Source organism: Triturus cristatus, chromosome 3_2, assembly GCF_964204655.1.
Source record: "Triturus cristatus chromosome 3_2, aTriCri1.1, whole genome shotgun sequence".
NCBI lineage: Eukaryota > Metazoa > Chordata > Amphibia > Caudata > Salamandridae > Triturus > Triturus cristatus.
This window is the reverse complement of record NC_140584.1, coordinates 310,439,926-310,454,365: the sequence shown is the minus strand read 5'-3', so window position 1 is coordinate 310,454,365 and position 14,440 is coordinate 310,439,926. Positions and strand designations below refer to the sequence as shown.

Genomic DNA, 14,440 nt, shown 5'->3' with positions numbered 1-14,440 from the left:
AGCCACTACCAGTTCAAAGTCATGCCATTTGGCCTAAAAATAGAGTCAAGAATATTTACCCAGTGTCTTGCTACGGTGGCAGCTTTTCTGAGAAGAAAACCTCAGCGGTTTCCCTACTTGGACAACTGGCTGATCAAAGCACCATCAATATCAGCAACTCAGTCATCCACGGCGGCTTGCACAAGGCTGTTTGCTAGTCTAAGCCTTGCCTGGAACAAGGAGAAATCAATCATACATCCTTCCACAAACTTCACCTTTTTGGAGGCGATTCTGTGTACAGCTCTCATCAAAGCCTTACCACCCATTCCCCTCCTGCCAAGGTTACTGATGAAGATGAAGGCAGAACCCTGCAGGATGATCCTCAAAGCCCCATCTTGGTCACGCCAGTATTGGTACATGGAACTCCTACTTCTGTTGGAGGCACACCCCATTCTCTTGGACCCCATTCCGTCGCTCCTGACGATGTCCCAGGGGTCAAGTGTTACAACCAGATCCCAAATAGCTTCGATTAGCAGCATAGCTCCTGAACACCGGGAGTTTTTGCATCAAAACATCCCCTCTGAATGCAAGGAGATCCTTTCTAATGTCTGGGCACAGAGTACTAACAAGACCTATAGGTTGACATGGAAGCGGATTTGCCTAAGGTGCCAGGAATTGAGCGTACATCCTTTCTCTTCCTCACCGCATGGGATCCTTCCTTAGATCCTTTTTTGGCAAAATCTGGACTGGCTCATTCATCCATAAAGGTCCATCTTGCTGCTATATCTCGTTTCAGAAGGACCTCTTCAGGGCCCTCATTATAGTTAGCGAGAATCATCATCAAACCTATCTCGAAGAGGGGGTATTTGGGTTTTTTTCACCTGTCAGCCCTCCTCCCCCACTCTGGCATCCAATCGCGGTCCTGTCACAACTCAAGAGGCACACCCTCAAATCTATTTATAAAGCAGATCTGAAGTTCCTTTCATGGAAAGTTGCCCTGCTTCTAGCGTTGACTTTGGCTAGAAGACTCTGTGAAATGCATTCTCTCACTATCCAGGAACCATTTCTTCAATTAAGGGATGACAGAGTGGTTTCGCGTACCAACCCCAAGTTCATCCCTAAAGTTCCTTTGGACTTTCACTTGAATGAGCCTCTGGTCCTCAAAACCTTCTTTCCACAACCTGCAACGCCAGCGGAAAGGGCTCTCCATTGTCTGAAGATAGAACTTGAGACACCGTTGTACATTCAAAGGACTATAAACTTCAGGAAATCACCTCGGCTCTTTGTTGCCTATAGTGCTGCTCGGAAAGGCTATCTCCTCTCCAAGCAAAGCATGCTGCATTTCAAGCGCTATTCAGTATTGCCATCAGTCTTCAGGGAAACCCCTCCGGGCGCAAGTTTATGCCCATTGTACTAGAGCGGGGTCTGCCTCAACCGCCCTATGTGCCAGAGTACCAATCCAGGAGTCTAGAGCGGCTACCTTGAAGAGCACCCACACCTTTACAAGCACTACTGCTTGGACTCCACGGTTCGCAGTGACTGCGGTGGGCCAGACGATGCTGAGAAACCTGCTTCAATGACTGTGAACTTTCTACTTCACCCCTCCGTTTCCTTAAGACTGTGCATGTTTTTGCTCCGCTAATTCACTTTTTCTTAATGCTCTTATTTCTGATTTTTGTTATTAGTTTTGTTTTCTGTTGGTTTCAAATTAGGAAAATCTGCATTAAAAGCATGCCTTGTTTTTTGGCGTTCAAAATGTAAATGCTATCATATAACCTATAGACTGAAAATGTGCTTCTAACTGCTAGCTGCCGTGATTCAATCCTGTGAATCTATGAAAGTTCCAATACTGGAGAAAGAAAATAAGTTACTTACCTGTAACTATAGTTCTCCAGTATTGGGATTTTTCATAGATTCACATGCAACTCTCTCCCTCCTCCCCTGAAAAGCTCACCTTTAAAACCTTTGCAAGTTCAGTCTTGCACTAGTGCTATGAAAATCTGAAGGTCTGAGGTTGTCAGGATTTTTCTAGAAGGGAGAGTAGGGTATTCTGATTGGCTGCAACATATGTTTGGTCTCTTTTACGAAACAACAGGGATATGTTACAAAATTGAAATGAGCCTTAGGCCTATCTTTCTAGTTTAACTTTGCATTGCTATTTTGATATACTGGGGACTCCCAACTAGACAATGGGGAATGATTCAACCATGTGGATATCTGAAAGATTCTAATACTGGAGAACTATAGTTACATGTAAGTAAAATATTTTCATCCCTACGCATTACCCTAAACTGGTGCCCCAATCTCTTAATCCTACTCTTGATACACAACCCCATATTCTTCACCCTCATACCATATATCTCGAACATATAGCTTCACCCACTAATGGCATACTTAGCTCCACATCTCTAACTCTTAATTTCTAGATCTTAAAACTTTAAACCTGAACTCTGTATCTCAAAACCTTAAAGCTATTGTCCAAGGCCTTAACCCTATACTCCTAACTCTAACCTGTACACAACATAACCATAACACTTTACAAACTGCCTTTAACTTACACCTTTAGACATATACCCTTCGGCTTTAACACCTTACTTTTAACATCTGTACCCTTAACCATCTACCCTGTTTCCTTATTCCCTAACTCCATAATGTCTAACCCCTATAACCAAAACTCTTAATCCTATTCCCTAAACCTTTAACTCTTATCCTCATACGCTTAACCTTAAACCCTTAACCCCTTGTACACTGACTATTTCTTCAGTAAATTTTTGGAACAAATACTTTGGGAAGTATTCTCATTTTTAAAAATTTATTTTCAAGAGCGTTACTTTAAATATTTTTTAGGCAATGACACAGGGAAGGAATGCTTTGCGTCCTACTTTTTGGCATCCACTTTCTGGTAGTGTAGGGAGCTCTGATGTGGCATGGATGGTTGTAAGAGGCTCTATGCTAAGAATTGGCACTCTCCCTACTGGGTGGCTGCAGTGCCTGGGGTTTTCTTAAGAGTTTCGGTTTTTGTCAGTGTAGAGTGTAGGGAGCTATCAGCCATGTGGTTTGGACGTCTTGTAGATGTCTGCACTATGAATGGGTGTGGAGTATTGGCTTTTCTCCCTCCTATGTATAACTTTGTTTTCTTTTTGTTTTTCAGCTGTGCCCCCAGACATGGATGAAAGTGAAAATATGCAGAACCCCGAGGTCCTGACCAGAAAGTTAGCAGAAGTGAAGCAATTACACAAGGATATTGTGGAATTAAGAACCTCCATATCTGACCGATATGCCTCAGATATGGGTGAAAACTGTGTCACACAGTGAAGTGTTAGTGACTGTAATGGAGGTACAAGTTGATGCCAGAAGGATTTATTGAAAACAGAAGGGGACATGGCATGTGGCTTTCCAGGCTACGATCAAAGCATCTCAAAGGGTTTTCACTTCTCAACAGAATGCTTCTTGTTGGTACATTTGACTGACCGATATCGGCCATGCTCATGTTGGTTTCGGTGCCCTTATGATACTTTCTTCCCCATCAGCATCCTTAAGGAAGCCCTTGTTTTGATGTGCTAGGGGAGGATCTCGAGGGGAGCAACTGCTTGTGCCAAGACATGAGCACTGAAACCTTCTGTATCTTGTAATGTAAAAACGGTAGCCTGTGTTATGGTGAAAAAGGGAAGGGAGGGACCCAGAAGAGGTCTTTAGAGGATCTTGCCAACTCTGTATGGCCCATCCTCCTACAGGTTATACTGAGCTGGTTCTCAGTTGTCCACATATTGTTTAGTATTTAATGCACTTTTATATTTCCCTCCTTCCTGTTAGACCCACATGAAATAGAGATACCTTCTTTGTGCCAAAGACCTGGAACCAGTCCCTGGTCTGTGTGTCGTGGTGAAAAAAATCTCTGGTGTCTTCCGTAGTGCCTTCAGCTCCTTCTATTCTATTTTTGTCTTGCCATTTTGATTCTTTGTCTTTTCCCTGGAAACTTGGCTGTGTTTTCAAAATACACGCTTCAAGTCAGCTTGTACCTCTGGTGTTTTTAACCCTGATTACCCAGGACACTGGAATAACAGTTGTAAAAAAACAAAAGCGTACCTCGAAATGGTGAGCAACAACTTCTGAGCCATACTATTGTACTGTCCTAAAAACAAGTGCCTCTTGTAATGGTGTCTATGAGCGCAAAGCCGGTATGGTTCTTCATTAAAACCATGCTCCTCGGAAGGTTCTCAATAACTGCTGACTCCTAAAAACAGGTGTGAGGGGAAGCGATGCTCCATGAGCCCATGTGCTTCTGTACAAAGGTTACTTGTGGAATCGTAGCCCTGAAACGAGAAGGGGTTAGAAACCGGGTTACCACGTTCCTTTCAAAACGCAAGACGGGTAAAAAGAATACTTGCAAATATCGTGATTTGCTCAGTGCCTTTTGTACTATACTGTAACCCAACGCTGTGGACATGATAGCTGCGTGTCCATGCTGCTCTAGAGACTGGACAACGTTGTCAAACCTGCTTGTCTTAGATTGTCTCGTACAGGCCTTAATGTTCAAATGAATATCTCCCTTTGTTTGGCTTGTGCTGATATCTTTTTGAACACTGCTGGCCAGCACCGAATAGGTAAAACCCTTCATCGGTGTAATGTACTTGCTTAGGTTCTTGTTTATAAAACCACAGCCTGGACTTTGAATGCTCTCCTGCTTGAACCACTAGATCGTTTTAGGGTTTTCCTTTTCCTCTTGTGCGGTGCTGCAGCCCTGCATCACTCAGCTTTGCATTGTTAAACGGGTATTGACATTAATCAAGTGATTTTTTTTTTTTTTTTTTTGCCAAATATTTTTAAGCAAGGATCTATTTAAATGTCATGATATTCGAGTTGTAGACGAATTTGTCTCAAAGGCAACCATGACAGTTCTCTGAGAAGCTAGACTATTGGTCAGCTGCTTCTTTTGAGAGCCCTTGGAAAGTCTTCAAAGGTTTTATTTCTTAACTGTTCATAAGCGCATCTTCGAGTCCTTAATATTAATTTCTCAAGTCCTCTTCTTGGACGCTGCTTGGAGCTGTTCAAAAGCTAGTCTCTAAATGCAGGTGAAGCACAAGTTCCGCTACTTGCATCACTGCACAGTGAGATTTCCCAGTGTCCTCCATTCATTTTCAGTGGAACGTAAGTAGACTAGTTTACAAGAAAATATGGAAACAATTGGTTCAGTTCCATTTTTTAAACTTCTTGATGGATTTAACTCTTCTATAGGACTTATTGTTACAGATATTTGCTAACCATGCCTTTGCAGGATGATGGGCTTTTTGTATGGCTTATGACATGAGACTTTGATGACTGCCCCTGACCTTGTTGAAGTTTATTTCATATTGTATAATGATTCTCTATTGGCAGGAATGCCTTCCAGTAAGTTATCCTAGAACACTTACTGACTCTTGCCAGACAGGTCTCTTTCTAGCAATCAGTGGTGCTGCCTGTTGCACTGTTTTGCATTCAGCAGGTGTCCTTTCGTACAATTCACAGGTAAATAGCTCCAGATCACCAGTGCAGGAGAATGAATATACATGTGCATCCAAAATGCCACTTTCACTCGGTGGCTTAAAACCACCAATGTAGTCAAAATAGAATGTGGTGCTTTGGCTGTACCATGTTGTGTGGAGCATAATTTTTATTACGGCGTGAAACATGCCAAAATGTCCGTCCCCTTCTTCTTCCTGAGGCAACCCAGCCAGGAGTAGAGTTCTCTACTTTAAAAAAAAATATATATATTTTTAAATACCCCGGGAAGGAGAAGCCTTTTGGTTTTGTGCTGTGAACATGGGAATTGTCACTTTTATTTGTTTGATTAGAAACTGTATTGGAGAAGTCCCTAGTAGGGGCTTACCGGTTTGGAATTTGGTTCACTCCAGTTTGTTGCTAGCTTTGAGAAAATCTTGGGGCACGTAGACTGACTATTTTGTCGATACATTTCAAATAATGTAGGATTCGGAGACAATGGCAGATTGAACTGCAATACTCTTATAAACGTTTAAATGGGCAAGTATTTATATGAATTGTTTGTAAAATTTTGTTTTTTGATTGTATTGAACCTTTTTGATAAAAAATAAAGTTGTTATATGACCATTGTGTTTATTCAATGACTTTGCATAACCGGCTATTTTACCTTACCAAAGCAGGGACTCTGAGATTGAGACTAGTCCAAGTAACCTCTGCAATCCCTACGCAACATGATAGCAGAGCAGACCGCTATCATTAAGCCCACTTCAAATATTTAATTGCCTCTGGACTGCCCTATTTTTCATTTCAGGTGTTTCCTGTTGTAGTTAAACCGTTCTTAGTTTCTTCATTCGTAGGACTAAGGGCCAGATGTACGACCTGCCAAATAGCGACTCACAAGCTGCGTCGCTTTTGCGACACACACTTTGCGACTCGCTCTTTGGCATTTACAACAGTGTCTTGGACACTGTATGCGATTCCCGATGGGGTAGCAAAATGCAAGGCTCATGAATATTTATGAGATTCATGCTATTCCCCCCCCCCCCCCCCCATGGCTGACCCTCCCAGGGATGGTGGCCTGCTGGGCTCAGCAGACCACCATGTCTAGGACTGCTTTTACATAAAGCAGCTTTTTTTTTTTCATACGGCCCGTTTTCCTTAAAGAAAGACAGGATGCCTTTTTTAAAAACAAAGGAACTTTTTTGTTTAATTTTTTTTTAAGGGCAGGCAGTGTTCCCTGGGACCACTGCCTGACCTTAAAAAATAATTTTGCATGCATATGCAAAGAGAAAGGGGTCCCCTGAGGACTCCTTCCAAATTGCGAATGCATTACCACCTACTTGAAGTAGGTGGTAATTTGCTTGTGTTCATTAGTACATGGCTATGGAGTCGCTATTTGGAAGGGAACACCCCTTCCAAATACCGAGTCGCAAAACAGTATTTTGCGAGTCACAATTTATTTGCAACTTTCAAAATACTGTTTGTACATGGGCCCATGGTTTTTAGAATGCGTAAACGGGTCTAAGAGCGGTTTGCACATGCTAAAAACTGTGTAACATCTGGACCTAAATGTTGGTGTCTGTCTACATGTGGGGATCGCGAAGCATTTTCATTTTACGTAAATTATTAAATGTAAATCGAGAAATCATGAATACTTATTAGCCTGCATAAACATATCTGAGGCTACGTTTTCAGAATCTTACTGTAGTGTTTTGCTTACTTTTAATTTTGAAACAAAAATAAATGTACAAAAATTTACACTAAGCAACACCGCGGTATTTTGCTAACATTGGGGAAAATGAAATAAACCTAAGAAATTCGGCCAGTTGAGTAACAGTCTTACCAGATTTAAAATATATGTGGCTCAATTAGGGAGGCATCTATTTATATATCCCATAATAAAGAGATTTGGCAGTTGCCTCACTAACTTTATTTGTGTTCGTCTGAAAAGATCTCGAAACGCTATGGGGTTGAGGTGTGTTGGTCACATTCTTTGACAGAATTTTGGTAAGTCTATTTTTTTAAGCATCTTTGTCTAGCGCTTGAAGCTTTTCCACCTACTTTTAAAATGTTTTAGTGGATTATATCTGAAAGAGACACGTTAGTGATAGGATCCTTACCTTTAGAATATCCCCAGGTGTCAGACTGGATCCGGAAAGGTTTTTTTCAGCATTTACCCTGCACGTCAGTAGGCGTCATCATACGGCGCCGAGTACGTCGCTGGTGTCCTAGCCGCCGAGATGACGTAGTCGGAGCTACTTGGACACGCCCACGCGTGCAGACGTCAGTTCTTTCTTTTTTCCGCGCCAGCAAGCGCAGATCCTAGTCATATTTTTTACTTGTTTTCTGAGACTTGTTTCTCTTGTTTGTCGAGTTCTCGACTTCTGGTGCAGCAGGGATGCCCGGGTCTCGGTCCTGTAGGGACTGCCGTCGAAACATGTCGGCGGAGGACCCGCATGTCGTGTCTCTTCTGCTTCGGGCACGTCCATTCCGGAGACGTGCCCCAGTTGTCGGGCCATGGCGCCGAATACTTGCAGGAGCGTTCCCGACAGTTCTTTGAGGCCCGGCAATTGCTCTGAGGCACTCAAGGTCCCGCGCCCGTGGGCAGTTGAGGGACCGGTCGCGGAGCCTACACCATCGTTTGTTGGCATCGGGCAGGTAAGTCGAAGCGCCATACTAGGCTGAAGATGCAGCGTCGCTCTTCGCCTACCCCTCACCGGTCGCGGGACGCGGTGGAGGGGGCGGATGGTCACTCCCCAGCAGCTCCGGTGGAGCCTCCGTTGTTGCCTGCGGCCTACCCTCCTTCCCAGGGGGCGCACATGACTCTGGAAGGATTACAAGTGTTCCTATCGGCCATGGGCCGTTTATTTGCCCCTTTGGCGCCTTTGGGCCCCGTGGATGGTTCTGCTCCCGTGCCACTGCCTTTGGCCCCGGCAGCGCTGGCAAGATAACCTGGGGTGCCGTTGGCTCCTGGCCTCGGCCCTGCCGATGGCTCCGGCCTCTGCCCCGCCACTAGCTATTGCCTCGGCGCCGCCCCTGGCTCCAGCCTCTGAGCAGTCGCTGGCTCCAGCCTCTGTTCCGCCGCTGGCTCCGGGCCGACATGGCGCCGTTGCCTCCACGGCCGGACTACGCCGACCTTGGATTGACATTTTGTCACCAATTCCTAGCCCGGGAGAGGACATTTTCTCCCTTTCCCCGGCCTTCTCGGCCTCTCAAACAGCCGACAGCCGGTGGTAAAGACTGGGCGGGGTCTGGGGACCCTCTTGCAGCTCAATGTGAGGATACGCCACACTAGGATGCCAATGTGGGGGATCTGAGTCTCCACGCCCCGGTACACTGTCCCCTTCCTCCGTGGCTACGGAGCAGGATGATACATTTTCTGTGGTGTTGCCCAGGGCGTCTGAGGCTCTTAACCTCAAGCTCCCTACGGTGTCTCTCAGGACCCATCTCCTAACTGAGATGATTCGGCCAGGGGCCTCCTCCAAGGAGCCGCTGCTGCCCTTTAATGACGCACTTACAGACGTCCTCTGAGCGCCTGGTCCGTGCCTCCCACAGGTACTCCTATGGATAGGAGAGTGGCACAGCAGCAACGCCTGGCCCCGGACGACCCCAGTTTCCTCACATAACACCTGACGCCCGAGAGTCTGGTTGTCCAGGTCTCTGCTTCTCCCAGCGCATTCCCTTCCGCACCTCCGGATAGGATACCCCCAAAAAAAAAGGGTTGAGCGGTCTGGGAGCAAGGTTTTACCTTTGCCACTTTGGGACAGTGCATACTACATGCCTTTTGGACCGCTACTCTCCCTCTGTGTGGGACACAGTGGCGCTGGTGCTGCCTCTGTGTCCGGACGCTCGGACGGAACTCTCCCAAGCAATTACCGAAGGGAGAGATGTGGCAACGTTTACTATACGTGGTGGCCTTAATACCGCCGACTCCCTTGGCAGGGCTTTTTACACTACTGTGGCGCTCTGCCGGTCCTGCTGTCTCAGAGCCACTTGCTTCTCCAGGGATGTCCAGAATGCTTTTTTGGACATGCCCTTTGATGGCACGCGCCTCTTTGGTGACAACCCGGATGGCACGTTGCAACGTTTTAGGGACTCCCGGGCAACGGCGCAGTCCTTGGGCCTTTCTGCCACGCACACTCCCTCGGGGGCTGCCTTTCGTTCCTTTCCTGGCAGGGACGACGTGCCCAAACACGTTCCTTTCGAAGCCGCAAGCCTGCGCAGCAGCACTCTGCGCAGCCGCTGATAGGGGGCCTGCAGAAGTGGGTCATGGCGCTAGCGCCCGGGACAGTCCGCCACCACTGCCTCCAAACCTTCCTAGTCAGGGGTTTTCGGGCCCACCAAACGCCCATGGGCTGCACGATTCGCAATCGCCTCCCCCACTGGCGCACCATCACTTTGGACAGTGGGGTTTTGCAAATAGTCCGAAGGGGCTATTCCCTCCCATTCCAGGATGACCAGGTCGTGCCCCCTCCGTACAACCACATGTCTGGGGATCACTTGGCACTTCTCCAGCAGGACGGATCGGCCCTCTTGGTCAGAGGGGGCCGTTGAGCGCGTTCGGACGCCGATAGTAGGTCACGGTTGTTATTCCCACTGCTTTTTCATTCCAAAGAAGGACAAGGGCCTGCGTCCTTTTTTAGACCTCCGGTACGTCACTTACTTCCTTCGGCAGAAAAAGTTCAAAATGCTCCTGCTTTCAGTTCACCGTACTCCCTTTTGGCCTTACCAGCGCCCCTCGGGTGTTCACAGAACTGATGGCGGTGGTCGCTGCTAGTCTGCGCACATCCGAGGTTTCAGTCTTCCCCCTATCACGAGTAATGGCTGTTGACGGCAGGCTTGCCCTGAGCAGTCCTCTCACATCTCCAAACTACGGCCAACCTCCTGCATTTGCTGGGCTTCTCCATCCACGTGCCGGAGTCGCATCTGGCTCCCTCTCAGATGCACCTCTTCATCGGAGCGGTTCTGGACACAGCGCGATTTCCGGTTTATCTTCCAGAACAGCGCATCCATCAGTGGCAGATCCCTCTTCCTTCCCCAGCCGGAGCACACAGTGGTAACAAATGTGTCCCTCCGGGGATGGGGCGGCCATATGGGGGAGGCGGAGATCAGAGACTTCTGGTCTCCGGCGGAGTCCGAGCTCCATATTAATCAGTTGGAGCTTATGGTGATCCTGCTTGCACTCAAGCCATTCCTTCCCTCGGTCAAGAGGACAGTAGTGCTGGGGTTCTCGGACAGCACCACCGCCATATGGTACTGCAACAATCAAGGCGGGGTGGGGTCGTGGACCCTATGTCAGGAGGCTCTGCGTCTCTTGACATGGCTGGAACATCAAGGCAGTTCCTTGGCGGTTCAACACTTGGCAGGTTCTTTGAACGCCAGACCGGACTAACTCAGCCGCTGGTCTATCTTGGCTCACGAATGACGTCTTCACTCAGGTGTGGCACAAGGTCTCTTTCAGCAATGGGGAGAACCTTGGTTAGATCTCTTCGCCACCAAACAGAACGCGCAATGTCAGCAGTTCTGCTCGTTGGAGTTTCCAAGGCGGCACTCGCTCGGAGGCGCTTTTCGTCACGAGTGGAGTTGCGGTCTGTTGTATGCCTTTCCACCTATATCACTTCTACCCAGAGTGCTGAAGAAAATCAGACGCGACTGGACCCAAGTCATTCTTGTGGCACCGGACTGGGCTCGAAGAGTGTGGTATACTGAGCTACTCCGTATGAGCGTACATCCCCCGATACGACTGCCACTTCAGGAGGATCTCCTGTCGCAGCAACAGGGGACAGTCCTCCACCAGAACCTGTCCAGCCTCCACTTCCTTGCGTGGAGATTGAGCGGCGACAGTTGATTCCATTTGACTTGCCTCCTGAGGTCTGTAATGTGATTCTGGCAGCCAGGCGTCCCTCAACTAAATCTGTGTACACCTGTCGGAACAAGTTTGTGGCATGGTGGACAGCGAAAGCTGTAGATCCCCTTTTTGCCCCTGTTTCTGAGGTCCTATTGTTCCTTCTCTCTTTGGCCCAGCAGGGCTCTGCTCTGGGCACTATCCAGGGCTACCTTTCTGCCATTTCGGCTTTTCTCAGGCTTCCTGATCAGCCCTCTTTTCAACTCCCCAGTTGTCAATAGATTTCTCAAAGGCATAACTCACGTTTTCCCCCTAATCCTTTTGTGATGCCTCACTGGGACTTAAACTGGTTCTCACATACTTGATGTGCGCTCCCTTTGAGCCTCTTCATAACTGTCCTTTGAGCTTATTAACTTTGAAAACTGTCTTCCTGGTGGCCATCACCTCAGCTCGGCGGGTGAGTGAGCTCCAGGCTCTTTCCTGTAAACCTCCTTTCCTGGCGATTCATCCGGACAAGGTTGTGCCTTGACCGCGTCCCTCCTTTATACCAAAAGTAGTCTCTGCCTTTCATCTCGGGCAAACTGTCACTCTGCTCACTTTCTTTCCTCCTCCGCACCCTTCAAGAGAAGAGCAGAGGCTCCGCCGTCTGGACCCAAAACTTGTGCTTTCGTTCTATCTCAACCGCACACAACAGTTCCGGGTGGATGACCAGCTCTTTGTTGGTGCCAAGAAAGGTCGGGCTGTGCACAAGCGGACTATCTCCAGATGGGTTGTCTTGTGCATTAAAGCCTGTTACTCGCGGGCTTAAAAGGAACCTCTGGTTAGGCTGCGTGCCCACTCTACCAGGGCTACAGCAGCTACTGCAGCATTGGGACGCGGTGTCCTCCTGCAAGATGTCAGGCAGCCACGTGGGCCTCGCTGCATACTTTCACTAAGCACTATTGCCTTGACATTCCAGTCCGGAGAGACAGCTTCTTTGGCCGTTAAGTTCTCCGTGACTTTCTGGTGTAATCTCACTTCGCAGACCAACCACCGGGGTTGGTATTGCTTGGGTATGTATTCTAAGGTAAGGAATCTATCACTAACGTGTCTTTCAGATGCACAAGTTACTTACTTGTGTAACAATATATCTGTAAGAGACATTAGTTAGTGATAGATTCCTTACCGCCCGCTCATCCTCCCCGTTCTGCGAACTGTTCTCTAGGGTTCAGGTCATCCCTTTCAGACCTCTAGTTCTATTGCACCACTAGTCGGTCTCTGGCATGACTCTGCGTTCCTGGCGTGGAATAGTAGTGTACAGAACTGACGTCCGTGCGCCTGGGCGCATCTAAGTAGCTCCCACGTCATCTCGGCGGCTACGATGCCAGCGACGTACAGGGGTACTGCTGACGAAAAACTTTACGGATCCTGTCTGACGCCTGGGGATATTCTAAGGTAAGGAATCGATCCCTAACTAATGTCTCTAACAGATATATCGTTACACAAGTAAGTAACTTGTGCTTCCTGCTTGTGTCATCCAGCATTGACCTTCATTCTGATTGATTCTAATGATGACAAGCTGCCTTTTTAAAAAAATGAATTATTTTTTCTTCACCAGAAAGGATCCAGTTGTACTGGAAGGGGCGGGCTTACTTAGCCATCCTGCGATATCATCTTTCCTCTTCAGCCCTGATGTCTTCTAACTTAAGTGCAAGCATATTTTGTCTCTTTCCCTTAAATCACCCTGTCGCCTAGTCGAGGGAACGGAGGAAAATCCTGTGAACTGCACCATTGACGGGACCTTTACACCTCCCCTGCAGGGTGCTGACGGCCCCTTTAATGTGGACTGGATCGCTACAGGCGAAGGCGCGGCTCGGACGACGTCATCGGGAACGGACGAATCGGCGAGCAGGGAGCCTCGTAAAGCGGAAGTCTGGAAAACGGACGGGGCGAAAGCCCTTGGAGCAGGAGCAGGAGCAGGAGACGGAGTGAGCAGAGCAACGGGAGAGGAGAATCGGAAGGAGTGCGGAGGACGAGAACCCGAGAGTGGAGAGTCAGGAGCAGAGAGACCTGCGGAGCCAGGAGGCCAACTTCACGGCATCTCGCCCCGCCACGCGCCTGGAGGAGCGTGGCTGGGAAAGGTACGGGGCCGTATCCTGGGGTTACTATCCACACGGGGAGGGAGATAATCAGGGAGGCTTTTTGTTTTACATGTGTGGGGAGGTCACGGGGTGTCTTAGGTGGGAGGGAGGAGTTGTATTTTTGTCCTCCTTTTCTGGGTGTGTGTTATCCCAAGCACTCACGTAGTTTCCCTCTTGTCACGTATGATGGTGACGGACCCCCGGTGATTCCTCACTCCCTTTCCCCCTCAACTATTGGACGTATCAGGATAGCCCACTAATCCTTCTTCTTACCTCCCTTCACGTGTCCCATCTGAGGCGATCCCCCTGTCCAGGACGGAACCGAGGAGAAGACGACCACGAGAACCAGGCGTACCCCTAGCGAGGACCCTCAGGAGCATAAAGACCACCTCACCCCTTTCGCCCCGGAAGGAAAGGGACCACTGTGTTTCATCTGAAATAAAAGCCTCAACCTTATCCCTGCGGGTCTAGTGGCGTTCTTGTTATATACAGGAGAGGACAACGCATAGGCGACACACCCTTTGTCACAAAATGCACACTCCTCCATAGACTGTGAGGATACACATACAGCACGTGGTTCAAGAAGCTGCCTTCTTCCTACCGCAGGAGGAGCACATCATGCATAGGTGAAACAACAAACCCACTTTCCACTCAAGAAGTATCAAAAGAAAGTTGAAATGCTTCAGGTGTGTTAAGTGTTGAATGAAGAAAAGATGTTCAGGTTGAGAAAACCATGAGGAGTTCTGCTACCCTCTCAGCACGGACTGAGAGAACGTGTGGTTGTTGGGCATCTGCCTGTAAAAGACATTTTGGGATATGGAAGCTGTTGGCTCCTTAAAGTGACAGAGCATGTAGTATGCAGCTTCTCCTTACATTCTGCCTGCGGGGTAAAGTTTCTCTTTTGAGCTTATGGCTGCTCTGTGCAATCATTCAACGATGTGGTTGTGCAATGCACTTATGTGTTAAAAATAAAGATTGAAATAGTCTGCGTACGCTATGGCGGTTGTTACTGCATTTG

At 48.0% G+C, this 14,440-nt stretch overlaps 1 protein-coding gene across 2 annotated transcripts in view; it reads left to right on the top strand.

The window, feature by feature from the left end:
• Positions 1-6,082, top strand: part of CEP85 (centrosomal protein 85) — a 300,410-nt gene extending 294,328 nt beyond the window's left edge. For both annotated transcript variants that reach the window (XM_085647752.1, XM_085647753.1), the window contains one exon: positions 3,131-6,082. In XM_085647752.1, coding sequence (XP_085503878.1) covers positions 3,131-3,294 — 164 coding nt within the window. In that variant the 3' untranslated portion in view covers positions 3,295-6,082. The remainder of the gene's footprint in view (positions 1-3,130) is intronic.
• The last annotated feature ends 8,358 nt before the right edge of the window (positions 6,083-14,440 follow it).